Below are 19,310 nucleotides of genomic sequence, written 5' to 3'. Positions count from 1 at the left end.
CTTTTCTTTTCTCTCTTTCTCTCTTTCTTTCTTTCTCCTCCCTTTCTTTCTTTCTTTCTTTCTTTCTTTCTTTCTTTCTTTCTCCTTTCTTTCTTTCTTTCTTTCTTTCTTTCTTTCTTTCTTTCTTTCTTTCTTTCTTTCTTTCTTTCTCCTCCCTTTCTTTCTTTCTTTCTCCTCCCTTTCTTTCTTTCTTTCTCTTTCTCTTTCATTCTTTCTTTCTCCTCCCTTTCTTTCTTTCTTTCTTTCTTTCTTTCTTTCATTCTCTTTCTTTTCTCTTTCTTTCTTTCTTTCTTTCTTTCTTTCTTTCTTTCTTTCTTCTCTTTCTTTCTTTTCTCTCTTTCTTTCTTTCTCTTTCTTTCTCCTCCCTTTCTTTCTTTCTCCTCCCTTTCTTTCTTTCTTTTTTTCTCAAAATTATCTATCTATCGGTGAAGATGGGGGGGGGGGGGGGGCCACAGGCTTTGCTCGCACAGGGCGCCTGAACACCTAAGGCCAGCCCTGGGCGCAACCACAGCCCCTGTTCTGTGTGAGCTCGGCTCTCCTCTCCTAATCGCTCGTTGTGCGCCGCCACCACTAATCCCTCATGTGTCCCGCTGAGCGCCCTGCTGCACTGTTACATCTTCTAGACCGGTCACACAGCGCTGCTCCGGGACTCCTTTGCTCTAGCCTGTCCCTCTGGTGCAGCGCTGTGTGTCTGTGTGTGCAGCGGAGGGGCGGGGCTCAATGGAGATGGGAGCCCGGAGCATTGAGAGGAGCAGCTGACCTCCGTGGAGCGGGAGGATGGCGCTGGCCTGGTCTCGGCGGGGACACTGTGGAGCGGGAGGATGGCGCTAGCCTGGCCCCTGACCAGAGACTGGATGATGGTCGATGACGATGAAGCCAAAAACAGCCGAGGTAGGAGGAGGACGGATCCCTTCCGAACTACATTACACTGTCTGTCGAGTGCCGAGTGGGGGTTCTGTCTGTGTGGTGTGTGTGAGAGTCAGGTGGGCCAGTCACAGTGTATGTGTCAGGTAAGGGGGGGTCAGTGTGTCAGGTAAGGGGGGTCAGTGTATGTGTCAGGTAAGGGGGGTCAGTGTATGTGTCAGGTAAGGGGGGTCAGTGTGTCAGGTGAGGGGGGGTCAGTGTGTCAGGTAAGGGGGGTCATTGTGTCAGGTGAGGGGGGTCAGTGTATGTGTCAGGTAAGGGGGGTCAGTGTATGTGTCAGGTAAGGGGGGTCAGTGTGTCAGGTGAGGGGGGGTCAGTGTGTCAGGTGAGGGGGGGTCATTGTGTCAGGTGAGGGGGGTCAGTGTATGTGTCAGATAAGGGGGGTGTCAGATAGGTCACATGTGTTGCAAGGGCAGAGTAAAGTGATGTCAGGGGCGCAGCAGGGAGGGGGGGGGGGCGCAAAATTAGGATTCGCCTAGGGTGTCAAAGATCCTTGCACCGGCCCTGCTGGTGACTGGTACTGGTGGCTGGTACTGGTGACTGGTACTGCAAGGCTGGTACTGGCACAGCTGCTGGCTGCTGTCCATATTGCGGGTTCCCATGAGAATAAGGATGGGCAGTGCCACTTGCGCAGAAGGAAACCGGGCAGCGAAGCTGCAACGCTTGCCGACATCGCGGGCGCACTGGACAGGGAAGTGTCCATTTTTTAAAAGTCAGCAGCTGCAGTATTTGCTGCTGGCTTTAAAAAAAAAAAAAGATTCGGGTGAACCTCCGCTTTAACTCTACCCATTTCTCAGAAGTTGTCATTTAATTATTAAGAGATACAGTGTCATCATTATTGTGTTTTATATACACAAAGCAGTATGACATGCTGGGACGAAGGACTACACCCTTGTGCAGAATGAGATGATAGATTGAGCTCAGGAAACCAGGGTGAGAACACTCCTATGTGATACTAAGGGACACCTCATGTCCCATCTTCTGGAACAGCTGCCAACACAACCACTTCTGGGGTCTGTGCGGTAATCACACTAAACATGAGTAAGCCTGTACAGGGTTTGGCACTAGTTGTTATACATTGGACCCTTCATGGTATTCAAACTAAAATTAAAGAGAAAACTCTGTACCGCAGATTTATATATATCTAGGGAAATAATAAATCATGCAGTTGCACTCATTTCCTACTTGATTTTATAATTATTTCAAATGAATCCCTGTGTTATTTATTTTTCTTTGGTGGTTTGCAAACCATCCTATATCCAGTGTGAGTGTGTATATGCATTAATTATTTTCCACCAGCAATTTGTAAAATAAATGTCTGTCCCCCAGAATGAATAATAAAAAAAAAATATAGAAACAATGTTGTTTATTTTACATGCATGTGCATTTTCCCTATATTAGCATATCAGGATTTTTACTAAAATAAAGTATTAAATAAAAACCTTTTATATTCCAAAAAATACACAAACATTTAGGTAGGCAAATTAGTCACAGCATTATTGTCAAGCTCACCAATGCATGATGACATCAGTGATCTCAGGTCACGAAGTGTGCAGGAACTAAACAGGATGCACATTGGATTCTCAGAGCATTGTATAATGCTCATTAAAAGAGAAGTTCAGGTTTTTATTTTTTCAAGGACCTAGGTGGATGCAGCATCAGTCCGATGCTGCATCTGTCCCCCGCCGGCTCTAAGACTGAGAACCGAGCGATCAAACACCGCTGATCGCTCGGTCCTCAGAGGTCCATGAGCAGAGAGCTGGTGACTGTCAGTCACTGCTGTCTGCTCTGCCGTCCCTTTCGCTCTCACTGGGCGACTTGGGCCGTGGAGGGGGCAGGAGTGGCTGAGTCACTGAGGGGCTGAGCCAGGTGCGGGTCCAGGGTTGTGGGTGGATCCCAACCAGATTGTTGTGATCTTTCTCCAACCTGGACTGGCTCTGCTGGCTTTAGCCTGCTGTCTGCTGAAAATGGGTCACAGGAGTGCAGAACAAACTGCACTCCTGTGATCCACATACTTCTAATCTAAGCACTGTAAAGAGAGCACTGCAGAAGCTGTTTGTCTTCATACTTTCTCTCCTAAATGAAAGGCCTCATTGATTCTGCATCAACAAGACAAAAAGGGAGAAAGAGGTGGATGTTTGGAGCAGTTTGTTATTTTTGTGAATTTAGGCTTAACCCATTATTGTTTAAAAAAAAAAAAAGGCAAGTTTAGCCTAGCAAATGTGAAAAAAGAAATACAATATCAATATGAAATATTTAATGTTTAGTAGGGTACTAAGGCCATTCAAAGAGGCAGGAGACACATGGGAGGTGTGCTTTTTGAGGTCCATGGAGGTCTACTGCCATTTGGGGAGATTTCCCTTCACTTCCTGCCTCAGAGGTATGACAAGATGTGAGTAAACATTTTTCCAAAATGTCACCACAACTGCCACTGGAAATGTTCTCCTCTGTTCTTGTTCCAGTGACAATTACAATTATGGATATCCACGTTCTATCTGTCCCAATCAGAATAGCCCAAAAAAAGGATGAATCTACTGACTGAAATAAAAACCTGGCATGGGTGTCTCTGACCTTAATATATAGATGTTTCGGTGAGATGTAAATGTTGTGTCACTTCTCTTCCTGTTCTGTCCAACACCATTGACCCAGATGTAAAGTGAGGGACACACAGCATTAACAGGAACACAAGTATATAAGGGGTCCATATAGCGAACTTGGTGTTGAGTTATTCACTTTACGGTCAACAATGAGGACAAGGGGGCACTTTTTACGTCTAGTGGAAAAGAGATTTCACCTCCAAATACGGAAAGGTTTCTTCACAGTAAGAGCTGTGAAAATGTGACTCCCTCCAGAGGTGGTTCTGGCCAGCTCAGTGGATTGCTTTAAGAAAGGCCTGGATTCTTTCCTAAATGTACATAATATAACTGGGTACTGACATTTATAGGTTAAGTTGATCCAGGGTAAATCCGATTGCCTCTCGGGGGATCAGGAAGGAATTTTTTCCCCCTGCTGTAGCAAATTGGATCATGCTCTGCTGGGGTTTTTCGTCTTCATCTGGATCAACTGTGGGTGTAGATTGGGTATATGGGATTGTGTAATATTATTTAATTTTTGTTTGTTTTTTATGGTTGAACTGGATGGACTTGTGTCCTTCTAACTATGTAACAAGTTTTCACAATTTCCCACTGTATACTGTAACTTGAGAAAAAAAAAGGTTTTAGATTAAATTGTCCTTTAACACTTAGCCCCACCCTAATCCTAACACATAACACAACTCCTAAAATGTGCTCCTAATACACCCCTAAAATGTGCTCTTAATCCATACCTCTCCCCATCAATTATCCTAAAGCCTAATGCCCCGTACACACGATCGGAAATTTTGACAGCAAAAGTCAGATGTGAGCTTTTGCATGTAAATTCCGACCGTGTGTAGGCTCCATCAGACTTTTGCTGTCGGAATTTCCGCCAACAAAAGATTGAGAGCTGGTTCTCAAATTTTCAGATGGAAAAAATTCCTATTGGAAAATCCGATCGCCTGTAGCAATTCCGATGCGCAAAATTCCGACGCATGCTCGGAAACAATTTGACGCATGCTCTGAAGCATTGAACTTAATTTTCTCGGCTCGGCGTAGTGTTGTACGTCACCGCGTTCTTGACGGTCGGAAAGTTCAGAGAACTTTTGTATGACCGTGTGTATGCAAGCCAAGCTTGAGTGGAATTCCGTCGGAAAAACCTTCCAAGGTTTTTCTGACGGAAAATACGATCGTGTGTACACGGTATTACTCCTTAAAGCCAAAACCTAAAGTAAATGTTTACACCAATAGGAAAACGTTAGGTTTGCTAAAGCACTGTGTAGCCTAAATATTTGCCTTTTTGTCATTTAGAAAATACTTTTTCAACTTGGATGCACATCATTTCTCTGGACCAGTTTCCTGATAGTGAGAAAGACGGACCACCATGCCTATGGCACGTGTCTCAGCATGCTTGTGGTCTCCACCAGTGGCGTATGTGACAACGCAGGAGCACAACTGGAAAACAATTGTCACTCATTTACAAGATGTGCCGTAAAAATATTATTTATTTCAGGAACACAAGGTATTATTTTATTGAAAGTTGTAGAGAAATGCAGTCATTTAAAACAACTGAAATAACAATAGCCAATTCATGTGAGATTTTTAGTGACTGGATTTAAATATATTTTAACCCCAACAATTCTAATTAACTAAAAATGGTTTATATAAGAAATAGCATCTGTAGTTTTGGTTTATATCATTGACTGACACCCAGAAACTGAGATATAATAGAAATTACCTTTTTCCCTGTTTGGCACATACAGTAAATGTCTATCAACCTAAATACCTCTTACTTTTAATCCTTAACTTTTATCCTAAAGCTAGTTAACTTTGTGAACACTTGTTACATTTATGTAAACTGATTTACTGCTACAACGATGAAACCTGCTCTTTAAACGAGATCATTGTTTCAGAATCTGACTGTACAAGTTATTGTGGTTTAATTAGGGCTTTGAGCATTGAAGTCAGACTACAGTAAAACTTGCAGCAGGAAAGAAGCCTCTGTCTTAAGAACAAGTTATACAAACTTTGTCTATTAGAGTAAACCTGCCATTTTTTTAAGACTAGCATATGATGGTAATATTTATATATATATATTCTATTGTAGCTCTCTAAAAGCAACCTCCTTCTAAATACACAAATACATGCAAGCATGGTCAAGCATTGTAGAGAACCAATCGCAATTCTCTTTTCCTAAATGTTGTGGGGAGGAGGTGTGGCTACCGTGCCTTTAAAGACACCCTTATACAGAGAAAAGCTGTTTTTAGATCTACAATTTTAAATTAATTTACTGAATACATTTTTTTTTAAATATTTAATATTATCTTAAAGCCAATTGTGTTTTTTTTTTAATTTTTTTTTTTTTTTTTGGAGTCTCACCTCACTGTCATTTAATTCAGTTAGATCATTTTGAATATTCTTAAAGCACGTGTATTTAAATGAGTAAATTCTGGTTATTTGCAAAATGTTTAGAATGAATTGATGTTGTTTGAGCTTCTAGTGCTCAAAGTATATTTAAAGAGTAAAAAACGACTTATAGACTTATGTATGAAACTGGAGCTCAGAAAATTGCCTTAGTTATAAAATCTTGCAAAATAATCAGAAACTCAGAAGTCATATAGAATGCAGCAACACTTACTTTCACTAGAACATGTATCAAAAGCCAGAGTGCCTCCAATGATAGAGAGGATAAGTAGAACCACAAGCTTCTTCATGGTGAACAAGACTGGACCAGTGCTCTCTGGATCCTAACTAAAAAGTAATTTATTATAAAGGGTGTGTTTTCTTCTACGCAAATTTTTTAAGGCGGAGAAAAAAACAGGAACATAATTTATCTTCCTTGCTGACAGTGATTAATAAAACAACTAGCTCTACCTGTTTTACTTGTATTTATAATCGGTTGCAATGTATACTAAATTTATAATGTCAAGCTGAATTCTGCATACATGCTATTGTAAGAGATAAATTGGTACATGTGAACTAATCCAAAAGATTTGGGGGAACACTGATACCTGCAAATATCTTCTGGTCTTCCAGCAAAACCTCCAGACTATACTGCTTTTTTTAAATTTTTTATCAACATCTTAGCACCAACATGTTTCTCCCTTTTCATTATCAGGTAATTTTTCAGTTTTTAGCACTTGGATATTTGAATGACACTGTATCCAAATTTATTCTGTACCATTTTTTTTTTGTGGTATTTATTAACCACTGGGATTTTATTTTTACTATTTTACACACCTTACACACCAGAGAACTCATCAGATAACCATGACCACCTGATGTACATTAGGTCACAAAACACTTATGTTTCCTGAGAGGATAGAACCTGTGGTGGTAGAGGATCACAGATGATAAGCACAGGAGGCAATAAAAGAATGAAATTATATCAACGAAGGATATCTTCACAGCACTTAAAAAATATTTTTTGCATAAACACTTTATTATTGCACAGACACTTTCATATATTTGGTGTTGTATAATATTTATTGGTTAATGAATAAGGCATATGTTTGTGCTGTATATGTGATAATCAATATTTTTTGGACAATAAGGCCCCTTTCACACATGCAGACCTTGTCCGTTTTTCATCCAACCGTTGATGGATGAAAAACAGACATCAATGCATTTCTATGGAAAAAGGCATGTAAGTGATGATCATTCATTTACATTTGTAGTGAGAGTCTTCGAGTAAGAAATGTGATAACCCTAACAACCAAGGCCTGAGGTGTGCCTTGGCCTAGCTGGTCGGTATGCCTGAAAAGAGTGCATACCCTGAATGTAAGAATAAGAAAAATGTACAAAGAGTAATAGTATGTATGAAAGCTGGGGGAAACGGGTGGGTGGGAATCCTGAAATGACGCCAACACAGGACCCGACAAGGGAGGAGGATTATGTACTCAGCAGACCCCTCCCACAAACACAGGCTAGCCTTCGGCCAGCCTTTACACTTGTAGTCAAAGGCCCGGATTCAGAAAAGAGATACGACGGCGTATCTCCTGATACACCGTCGTATCTCTGAGTGTGGTCGGTCGTATCTATGCGCCTGATTCAGAAAATCAGTTATGCACAGATATTCCTAAGATCCGACAGGTGTAAGTGTCTTACACCGTCGTATCTTAGGCTGCAATTTCAGGCTGGCCGCTAGGTGGCGCTTCCGTATTTTTACGCGAGGAATATGCAAATTTGTATTTACGCCGATTCAGAAATGAACGACCGCCCGGTGCTTTTTTACGTAGTTTGCGTTCGGCTTTTTCCGGCGTATAGTTACCCCTGCTTAATGAGGCCTACTTAATGTTAAGTATGGCCGTCGTTCCCGCGCCGAGTCTTGAATTTTTTACGTCGTTTGCGTAAGTCGTTCGCGAATACGGCTGGACGTAATTTACGTTCACGTCGAAAGCATGACGATTTCCCGACGTCATTTGGAGCATGCGCACTGGGATTCAGTCGTGGCCGGCGCATGCGCAGTTCGTTTGGTGCGGGGACGCGCTTGATTTAAATGATACACGCCCCCTACCCGCCGAATTTGAATTCCGCCGGGTGATTTACGCTACGCCGCCTCAACTTTACAGGCAAGTGCTTTGTGAATAAAGCACTTGCCTGAAAAACTTGCGGCGGCGTAACGTAAATGACATACGTTACGCCAATATAAAGATCCGCTCTCCTACCTGAATCTGGCCCACAGTCTTCGAGTAAGAAATGTGATAACCCTAACAACCAAGGCCTGAGGTGTGCCTTGGCCTAGCTGGTCGGTATGCCTGAAAAGAGGGCAAAAGACACATGTTTAGGTGAAGAAGGGTAGGTAACAATCCAACAAGTAGAGTAGCTTACGCCTGGACGGCAACAGTATACGTATCCGCTATGACAGGAGAAACCCAACGACCCATGACCTGCGAGAGAAGAAACCCCCTAATGAACCCGCAAAGCAGCCCAGAACTCAACTAAACGACCCATGAAAGATGGATTGAGCCTGATGCCCGAGACAACCCTGCCATGAGAATGAACTGCTTGTGATGAGAGGATGCATGGGGGGAAATGGAGCAAGGGCTGGCCCGAGGAGCCCCTGCAAAGATGGCCAAGGAAATAGAAATACTACAACCGGACACCAGTGAAGTAGCTCTGGAAACCCCCAACCCCTGGCCTACCCATGCTGGTATGGGGAAGTGAGAGGATGAGTGCAAAAATTACAACTGGCAGGAGACTAAAGAGCTGGATACCTGGAGAAAGTGGATAAGACCAACGCGTTAAGACAACAAGCACCATTACACATGGAAACCAAACCAGACCCGCAGAACATTGGTCCCACCTGATAACAATCAGGTCGTGCTTCTGCCTGTAACCTGATAACCGAGTCTGAGTCCTGAAAGCATCAGTTATCCTGCCCTATCAAACGACAGGGCCGACGGCAGATAAACAATGAAAGTTGACATCGGTGTGGATGCCGAACCAACACTCCCCCGAAACTGTAGCGAATGCTGAAACGCCAGACCACGGATGAGTACCTTGATGAAAAAGTCCTCGCAGGAAAGAGCAGCCCAAAGTAACAAAAGATATCGGAACTTGCCATTAGGCACCCCAGTGGCTTGGCCCCCCCACCTTCAGAATCACGGTAAGAAACCAGACCAAGCACCCCTGGAAAAAACTGCCTCCAGTGCTTGATTGGTGATGAAAACATGACTGTCTGCTAAGCCAAGACACTTCAAACAAACCTGACGATCAAGCAATGAGGCCCACATGCAGGCCTGGAAAGACTTCCAGCAGGTCTGTCCGAGGACTGGGATGGGAGATTCCAATACCACCCCTGACAAGGAACAAACCTGGCACAGACATGAAACTGAAAGCCTTAAAGACCCCGATCCAAGGGGATGCTGACCTAGCCTGCAGAAATGGAATAAGAGCAGGAGCTGGGGGTGCGCCGACGTGACGTGTGGAAGACCCAAGCTAAGGAAAGACAAACTAAAAAATATGACAACAGACCACCAGACATGAAACAACAACACCCCTCTGAGCCTACCTTAGTACAAGAACATGAGCAGACATGACAAGACCACTGCGCGTGAATGAACCTGATGGCAGCAGCCCCCCCACCACCCTGGTGTGAGTGGCGAGTGAGACCGAGTAAACTGCAGCGCAGACACAGGCAATTAAACTGAGCACTCAGGGCTAGTGTACCCACGGAGCGTGGTGGGTAGCTGTATAGGCGTAAGAATGAACGTGCATCATATGGCGTATGGTATACGGGCGAGAAAATTGTGGTCAACAATCATTAAAAACGAAACCTCAGCCCGTATGGATCTGTAGACGTGACAGACCACGAGATGTGATCACTAGCGAATCAACCCAGGCTGCAACATGGACAAAGTACAACGAGACATGGTAACCAACGAAGAAGACAACACTATGACAGACAACGCTATGACAGAAACGTGAGACTGAACGCTGGGCCAGAAACGTGAGACTGATCGCTGGGCCAGAAACGTAAGATTGGACGCTGGGCCAGAAACGTGAGACTGGACGCTGGGCCAGAAACATGAGACTGGACGCTGGGCCAGAAACGTGAGACTGGACGCTGGGCCAGAAACGTGAGACTGGATGCTGGCCACCAGAAACACATGACAGAAATCCTGGGCCAGCCAGAAACGCCTGACAGAAATGCTGGGCCAGAAACGCAGAGACAGAAATGCTGGGCCAGAAACGCAGAGACAGAAATGCTGGGCCAGAAACGCAGAGACAGAAATGCTGGGCCAGAAACGCTTGACAGAAATGCTGGGCCAAAAAAGCTTGACAGAAATGCTGGGCCAGAAACGGATGACAGAAATGCTGGGCCAGAAACGCATGACAGAAATTCTGGGCCAGAACTGCTGGGCCAGAAATGCATGACAGAACTGCTGGGCCAGAAACGCATGACAAAAAAGCTGGGCCAGAAACGCATGACAAAAAAGCTGGGCCAGAAACGCATGACAAAAATAGCCGGGACAAAATGACTGAAACGTAGAGAGACTGGAAACGCAGAGAGACTGGAAACGCAGAGAGGATGCTGAGACAAAATGCAGTATTGCAAGGAAAACAGCCAGTGTGTCTGTGGGTGGACACCCCCCTTCCCCCCCCCCCAAGCTGACAGCGTGACGATGACAGAGGGGGGTCAACTAACTGCTGGGAATTCCGAGGATCCATGGTGTCTGGAACGCCGGACCCAAAGACTGAAACACCCCCGCCCCCTGTGCACCTACCAGGACTAAGTTGTTACGCAAACGCAGGGGCAGAAACGCTATGACAGAAACGCAGGGGCAGAAACGCTATGTCAGAAATGCAGGGGCAGAAACGCTGAGACAGAAAAATGCATCGACTGGAAACATAGAGCGACAGAAAAAATGCAGACACAGGATGCTATGACAAATTGCAGCAATGTAAGGAAACTGCCAGCGTGACCCATGGGAGGACACCCCCCCCCCCCCCCACATGCTGCCAGCTTGGTCCCTGAAGAAATGGGTGGAAAACCCCTCTTAGGCTGCTAGCATGACCCCGGGAGATAAAGGGTGGACAACCTCCCCCCTCATACTGCCAACGTGACCCTGGATGAGTGGGTGGACCCCCCTCACATGACCCCAGCGTGGACGAGCGGGCGGCCTTGCAAGTTTCCAGCGTGCGCCCGGAAACTGACAGCGGGCGGCCCCCGCAAAATGCTGGCGTGTGCCCGGAGGAGTGGGAGGGTGGATGGATGGATGGCAGCCCCTCATGCAGCAGCGTGCACCCGGAGAAGTAGGTGTGTGCCCCCCCCTGTGTAAGCCCGGAAGGAAGACCGCCTGGTTTTCGCACAGGGAGAAGCTGGTGGTGCAGCCCCCCTTATACCGGATTAACACCAGAAGAACACGTGGAGCCGGATGAGCGGGTGCCCCCTCCCTCCTCCGAAGCCAGCATGCCCAGAGGAAAGATGGATGGCTGGATGGGCGGCACCCACTACAATGCTGCCCGGCCAGAGCACCGGGAGAAGTACTGCCACAAGGCTGCTGCCGCCGCCGCTCTGCTAACCCTGACATGACGCCACCCCCTCCATGCACTCTCAATAAACATCAAGGTGGACCTGATTTAGAACTGTCACGCCTACCCCTAGCTTTGGTGTTCAGGCACTACAGCTGGCTAATATGTTCTTCACCTATAGCAGCCCCCTTTCCCATAAGGCAAACAGGCCTACCGGTACTTGGTTTCCCCCAGGTCTTATACACAATGCTCTAGTGCTTGCCTACCACACCGGGGCAGTCATCAACTGAGCACAGTAAACAGGTACTTGTGACAGGGAGAGTGGTCAGTGACAGTCTGGGTTCAGGGCAGGCTGAGTTCTGAGCGTAGTCAATATTCGATCTGAGGTTGTCAACAAGGGAATCCAACTAGCAGGCATGGCTGGGAGCAGATGAAGTCAAGGGCAGGGTACAGGAACAGGCAGGAAGCTTGACACATGTGTTGCAAACACTATCACAAGCAAGACGCTGTGGGCTTGGCTAGCTTAAAACAGGTTTGGTTTCCACCCAGAGGCTGATTATATCTGATAGGGTAATCTGGGGTTTCCCTATCACATCAATCACCTTGCAGGTGGACAGACAGACAGGGAGAATGCAGCTTAGCCAAAACCAAGATACTGGAATGAGACCATCAGCGTTCATGGAAAAGGAGCGTTACACACCCCTGACAGAAACTAGTCTTTCAGTTCTCTATCAAGCTCCACCCTCCTCTAGTGTCTATGGCACCATTTATCCCCTGAATGTATGCCCCCCCCCCCCATATATGGTCTGTGGCTGGCAAATGAAGAGGTGGGCTATGAGCCTTGTTCTTTAATACCACCAATAACTCATTGCTACTGGATTATCTATAACCTCTACAAAATTGTTCAGAGATATTGCTAATGGAGTCCCCAAAAGATAGAAACCAGTATATGGTTCATCACACTGGTATTGAGTCATGGCAAATATATTATTTATATACCGGTAAATGATTTCCCACAGGACAGAAATCAGATGGCTATAAGACCAGTATTCGATCACTCTTTTACTGGAATACAGTATGCTCTCTACTGTTTTTTATTGTGCAATTTATCAGCTAAACATTAAAGGGTGCAGTCTTTGCTTTAGGCATTTGCTTGGTGTAATATTTTGGCCACATCATAATTATACACACATATTGCAAATGCTTTATGTGGTAATGCAACTAGTAATATAAGCATCGACACTCATAAAGACTGTCTAGAGTGTTGTAATGTATACAGTCAGATTAAAATGTGACTGTATCGGGTGGCAATATTTTCATGATCATTGTCTATATAATTACTACGATAGGCAGTAACCAAGAGTGGGCAGAGCTTACTATTTCAAGTGATGTGTAATGAATAAGATATGTCACTTATTGCAAAACATGTAGCAACAGAAACATTAAAAAGGAGTATTGCATGTGAGAAGTCTGTGTTTAGAAGGAGGAAGGCATTCATAATATATGCCGAGTTCCTCTCTTAATTTCATTGCAAGCAACAGCAAACCTCTATAGTTATGTGTACAGCAACGTGCACTAGTTTTCATGTAGGCAAATGTATCGACTATTTATTAATAGAATATTAAATATATGTATTTTTGTGTATTTGTAGGATGATTGTAACATCAGTGGGGTATTAGGGTTCCAAGCTCAGTTTGTACCATGCATACTACCCAATTGGTGTCTAAGATTTTGCTATGTTTTCTTGGCTTTCCTGCACTCTGGTTTCCTGGCACAGTAAAAAACAAACAAAAAAAAAACATACAGGTTAGCTTTTGTAGCGCTTTTCCAAAAACCCTCAGTCCCTCTAATACACCAGGTTGAGTGTACAAACATACAAAATCGGAAAAAAATCACTGAAAGTAATACTTTGTACCCAGTAATGGCGCTATATCAAAGTTAACAGGCACTAAACCAGGTAGTAGGGGCAAACCTAATGTATTGTCAACAAATAAGATTGGTAACTAGGCAAGTATACAATGGATTAAATGAGTTGTAAAGGAAAAAATAGTTTTGCCTAAAATTACTGGGCTGGATTCAGGTAGTTTTGCGCTTTTTTTACGGAGGCGCAGGGCAACGTTTTTGCCCTGCGCCCCCGCAAATTTACTGCGCTGCCCTTGATTCACGGAGCAGTAGCTCTGTAAATTGCGTGGGCGCGCCGGCAAAATGCTCGGCGTAAGCGCGCGCAATTTAAATGATCCCGTAGGGGGCGGGAATCATTTAAATTAGGCACGTTCCCGCGCCGATCGTAGAGCGCATGCTCCGTCGGGAAACTTTCCCGACGTGCATTGCAGCAAATGACATCGCAAGGACGTCATTTGCTTCAAAGCGAACGTGAATGGCGTCCAGCGCCATTCACGAATCACTTACGCATACTACGTAAATTTGAAATTTCGCGACGAGGGAACGACGGGTATAATTAACATTGGCTGCCCCTGCTAATAGCAGAGGCAGCCTTACGCGAAAACCGCCGTACGGAAACCACGTAAACTGCGTACGCAGGGCTCGCGTAACGTTGTGAATCGGCGCTAGTATGCAATTTGCATACTATACGCTGAGCACAACGGGAACGCCACCTAGCGGCCATTGCAAGAATGCAGCCTAAGATATGCGGGCATAAGAGCCTTATGCCGCGCATATCTTAGGCTGCAGTCGGCGTAACGAGGTTCCTGAATCAGGAGCATTCGTTACGCCGGGGCAAGTAAGCAATTGCGCTGTGTAACTATGGTTACACAGGCGCAATTGCTTCTTGAATCCAGCCCAATGTCTGCAAGGTAGACAGACAGAATAGTGTAATGATGCTGTTAAAAAACGAGTAAATACCTATTAAATTCCTTCATCTATATCACCTCCGGCATTCTAGTTTCTGTTCTCTCATTCACTTCCTGGTTTGCATCGTTCGTTCATGTAAGAACTACATTTCCCAGTATGAATTGCGGCACCTCCTTGAAGTCTCTAATACGTAGAGAGCATCCTGCTGCACAGATGTAGTTCCCAGGAGGGGGCGAGCACGTTACTGACCACCGCAGTAAACACTCCCATCACGGTGGTCAGTAAAATCAGACAAGCAGGAAGTGAACAGAACAGAGAAGAAATAGAGCAACTTCTGAGCAAAAACGAACAATGAGGAAGTGAAAAGAGGAATGTCTGCAGGTAAAGGATGCTTATGGAATGCTAGTCATAACAATTTTTAACACTTACATACTTAAGGTTATAATTAAATAAATAAATAATAATTAAATAAATAATATACCATTGTGTGGAATTTAATGGGCGCGGCCTTTATTATAGGTATTCAAAATATAATGTTAACCATAAACATATCATGAAATATATTAAAATAATTGTCTTCAATTGTCTTCGGACGGGTGACCTGTCTATCAAAGTGCCCGGGCAAGGGGGAGGGGCTATACATGACGGCGCGGCGGGGAAACACACAGCTATTCAAATGCAAATGACAGCTGTTGTGTTCCCCCAGCGCATAGTAATTAGATGTCGGCAGCGGCGGGGGGAGGGGGGGATTGACTTGGCTTTGTCTAAGGCGCAGCAGCTCTCCTCTCCCCCATATGAGGACTGCTCTGCTCCGCTCTCCACCCCCTCTCCACCCGCACTCCACCCCCTCTCCACCCGCACTCGGGAGAAAAAAAAAGTATTCTACCAGGCATCGGGAGTATTTGCGCGAGTACAAGTATTAGCGCAAATACTCGGTATCGGTCCCGATACCGATACTAGTATCGGTATCGGGACAACCCTAGTTATAATCAGCTACCTTCAGGAAATTGGACACATATGTTTAATACTGCGGCCATGTATTGTCCTCCAAGAAAATGATTTTACAGGTAAGAGCTTTCTATAGCCATTCAGTTGAAGGAAACATCTGGAAGGAAACTGTTGAATGCAGCTGTCACCTTCTAAACAATCAGAAGCTTGCAGGTGGGGAAAGTTCATATAGGGTATTGCTCAGACGAAGGTGTCGTTTAGTGTGGTTTAAAGTGGTTGTAAACTCTCAAAAAAAAACACAACCTGGAAGACAAAGGAATAATGAGCTAGTATGTATTGCACATTAGCTCTAGGCTGTTGCACCGGTCCCCATATACTGCTGTGACCGGCGACATGTCTCCCGGTTATTTCTGGGTTCACGGACTCCAGCGCTGTAATTGGCCAGAGCCGCGATGACGTCACTTCCACGCAGCTACTGAAGAAACTATGCCGTTGGCACATGCTGATACAGTGAATATCTCCTCAACGGTACAAGTGCTGCTTTGTGTTAACTCCCGTGCAGTGCGACTCTGCGAGGGGAGAGAGAGAACACAGCCTGAACAGCTCTCTACTCCTCCTTGTAGTCATGTGTACTATTGCTAGCAAAGCAGAAAGCCCTCATCAGTTGTGAGGGACATGTCGGGCGGCACTACAGCTTTCTGCTTTGCTGGCAATAGTACACATATCTGCAGGGAGGAGGAGAGAGCCGTGCAGGCTGTCCTCTCTCTCTCTCCTCACAGAATTGCTAGGAGGTGGGATTTGGGGGGGAGGGGGTTGTGCTTGGAGGATGAATTGGGGGGGGGGGGGTTGTGCTAGGAAGTGGGATTTGGGGGGGGGGTTGAGCTTGGAGGAAAACATTTTTGGGGGGAGAGTGTTGTGCTAGGAGGTGGGATTTGGGGGTGTTTGTGCTTGGAGGAGGAATTTTGTGGTTGTGCCAGGAGGGGGAGGGGGAATTTGGGGTGAGTTGTGCCTGGAGGGAGGATTTGGTGGGGGATTTGTACTAGAAGGGGGAATTTGGGGTGAGTTGTGCCATGACAGGGGATTTGGTGGGGGATTTGTATTAGAAGGGGGGAATGTGGAGTGAGTTGTGCTAGGAGGGGGGATTTGTGCTAGAAGGGGGAATTTGGGGTGAGTTGTGTTAGGAGGGGGATTTGGTGGGGGATTTGTGCTAGAAGGGGGAATTTGGGGTGAGTTGTGTTAGGAGGGGGGATTTGGTGGGGGATTCGTGCTAGAATGGGGAATTTGGAGATCACTGAACTTTGCCTCACAGACTACATTTCAAGGCTTGTTCACACCAGGTGCAGTGAAGTAACGTGTTCAAAATCATGTTTTCTGTAGCGCACAAAAATTTGCTGCTTTTTGCAGTCACATACTGTGTGGGTGCCATTATTTCTTAATGACACCCCCACGCATCTAAAAAATGCATGTACGTTCGTGCCCATTAAAAGAATGCGACGTGCGTGAACATGCAAAAAAGCGTGTGCTTGGATACACACCCAGGTGTGAATGAGCCCTCAGACTGTTGGGCCTAGATTCACAAAGCACTTACGCCGACATATAACAAGTTACGCCGACGTAAGTGCAAATGTGCGCCATTGTATCTGTGCGCCAGACCCACAAACAGATATGCACCTAAAACCAGGCTACACTCCGCTGACGTAGCTTGCTTACGCCGGCGTACCGCCGACGTAGCTTGCTTACGCCGGCGTAGGGTGGGCGCACATTTAGGCTGGGTGCATGGTGCCGCTCCCATTGATTAGCCATTCAAACATGCAAATGAGGGAAATATGGCGATTCACGAACCTGCGTGCGCGCTGCGCGTAAGTTGTACGTCCGGCGTGAAGTTATTCCCCATAAAGGAGGTGCAACCCAGCAGCAGACATGCAAAGGTCTGCACCAGGGAACACAAGCTGGCGTATTTTACATTGGACATGTGTCTGGCTGGGCGTAGGTTACGTTCACGCCCTACGCAGTGATCCGGCGTCGTTTAGGCAGTTGTTCCGACGTGGTTGTGAGCAGGCGCAGGGGGATGCGTCCACTTTACGGCGCATGCGCAGTTCGTGATACGTATCTGTCTGGCGCTCGGCCCATCATTTGCATGGGGTCACGCCTCATTTGCATGGGTCACGCCCACTTCCACCTACGCCGGCGTACGCCTTCAAATCCCACGCCACGCTGGCGCAGCATTGGGAGCACTGACTTGCTGAATGCATTGCTTGCCTCTCTGCGCTGCGTTGGCGTAGCGTACATTGGTTACTCTACGGCGGTGTAATGTGCACCTTGCTCTCTGTGAATCTGGGCCTTGGTGCCCAGGATTGTGCAAACAGGTTGGGTATGCCTATACTTTTGTTCTGTTGGCAACACAATGTAGTTATTCGTGTTTGACCTGATATGAGTTAACTATATACAGTATGCTGCCAAAACAGTATCTATACTGGCAATAATACAATGACCTAATTTGTCTCTCTAACCTCCCTTAATACACCCATTTTCCTATATGTATCTAGGCACTAAACTGTTCAAACACAAGAAAAACAAGTCAGAAGAAAGCAATCCTGGAAAATGAGTGTATCAGCCCACAATACACATCATTGTGCAAAGTCTATGGTATTAACAGCATTCCAGTACTGCAATTTGATGTGATTATAGAAAGAAATTGGTATTGAAGATTTTCATGGGTGTGAGACTGTCTTGTCTTTGAATATTTAATGTTAACGTACTCTATGTAACAACATGTTTTAATCAGTTAATTCTAATAGGAAGCATCCACTTTGACTTATTTACTGTGCACTGCTGACCAACTTTATAACTTAAGTATCCATCCATTGTTATGCTACTACTGGGCATACTGTAGGTGTGCGCAGCCTATTGCATTATGGTGTGCATCCCAAAGCTCAAACACACATGCATGTGTGTGTGTGTGTATATAAATATATATATACACACACAGTATCTCACAAAAGTGAGTACACCCCTCAACACTGTAGAAATTACACTTTGCTACAATGTAAAGTAGTGAGTGTACAGCTTGTATAATTTGCTGTCCCCTCAAAATAACTCAACACACTTGTCTAAACTGCTGGCAACAAAAGTGAGTACACCCCTAAGTGAAAATGTCCAAATTGGCCCAGTTAGCCATTTTCCCTCCCCGGTGTCCTGTTAAAAGGTCTCATGTATGTTCAATTTGGTGTTATCGCTCTCACTCTCTCATACTGCTCACTGGAAGTTAAACATGGCACCTTATTGCAAAGACCTCTGAAGATCTGAAAAAAATAATTGTTTCTCTATATAAAGATGGCCTAGGCTATAAGAAGATCGCCAGGACCCTGAAACTGAGCTGCAGCACGGTGGCCAAGACGATACAGCAGTTTAATGGGACAGGTTCCACTCAGAACAGGCCTCGCCATGGTCGACCAAAGAGGTTGAGTGCACATGCTCAGCATCATATCCAGAGGTTGAATAGAGGGATTCTAGAAACCAGACATATTATCATTTATAATATGTCTGGTTTCTATAATTGGCACTGCGATAATCCCCTACCCTCCCAATCCCTCTATTCAACCTAACCAGGGATGAGGTGCCGTATATTTAGGAGGATCTTCGATCACTAACCTCTCACATATCCAGAGGTTGTTTTTGGGAAACATATGTGTAACGAAACGTCCCACACTCCCCTTGAGTGCTTTCGTCATATACCCCTTTCTCCCAGTCTAACTCTAGATATCGAATATTCCAACTGCTCAGAAGTACACAACAAGACGATACTTGTTTGTCTGCTGAACATGGACTCTTTATTAGAACCAAAATACAAGTCTTATATACAGTAAAAGAGGAGGCTCCCACATCCTGCTCATATTACTCTATCAATACACAGAAACACAAATCAACATTAGCTAATTAAAGAATTCCTTAGAGCAGCCGTTGTGACTCCCTAACTGCAATACACATGATCATACATATCAACACAGAACTCCTTCATACAATTGCAGGGTCATTAAACAATGGGTGACAGAGAAGCCACACTAGACTCATTTACAT

At 45.3% G+C, this 19,310-nt stretch overlaps 1 protein-coding gene across 1 annotated transcript in view; it reads right to left on the bottom strand.

The window, feature by feature from the left end:
* The window catches only part of ENDOU (endonuclease, poly(U) specific), a 74,040-nt gene extending 67,794 nt beyond the window's left edge, over nt 1-6,246 (bottom strand). Inside the window, exon 1 of the mRNA XM_040340768.1 lies at nt 6,136-6,246. Coding sequence (XP_040196702.1) covers nt 6,136-6,211 — 76 coding nt within the window. The 5' untranslated portion in view covers nt 6,212-6,246. The remainder of the gene's footprint in view (nt 1-6,135) is intronic.
* Between the last annotated feature and the right edge of the window lie 13,064 nt (nt 6,247-19,310).

Source organism: Rana temporaria, chromosome 2 (assembly GCF_905171775.1).
Source record: "Rana temporaria chromosome 2, aRanTem1.1, whole genome shotgun sequence".
In the NCBI taxonomy this organism is placed as follows: domain Eukaryota; kingdom Metazoa; phylum Chordata; class Amphibia; order Anura; family Ranidae; genus Rana; species Rana temporaria.
Note: the sequence above shows the minus strand (reverse complement) of the source record. Positions and strands in the feature narration are given on the sequence as shown.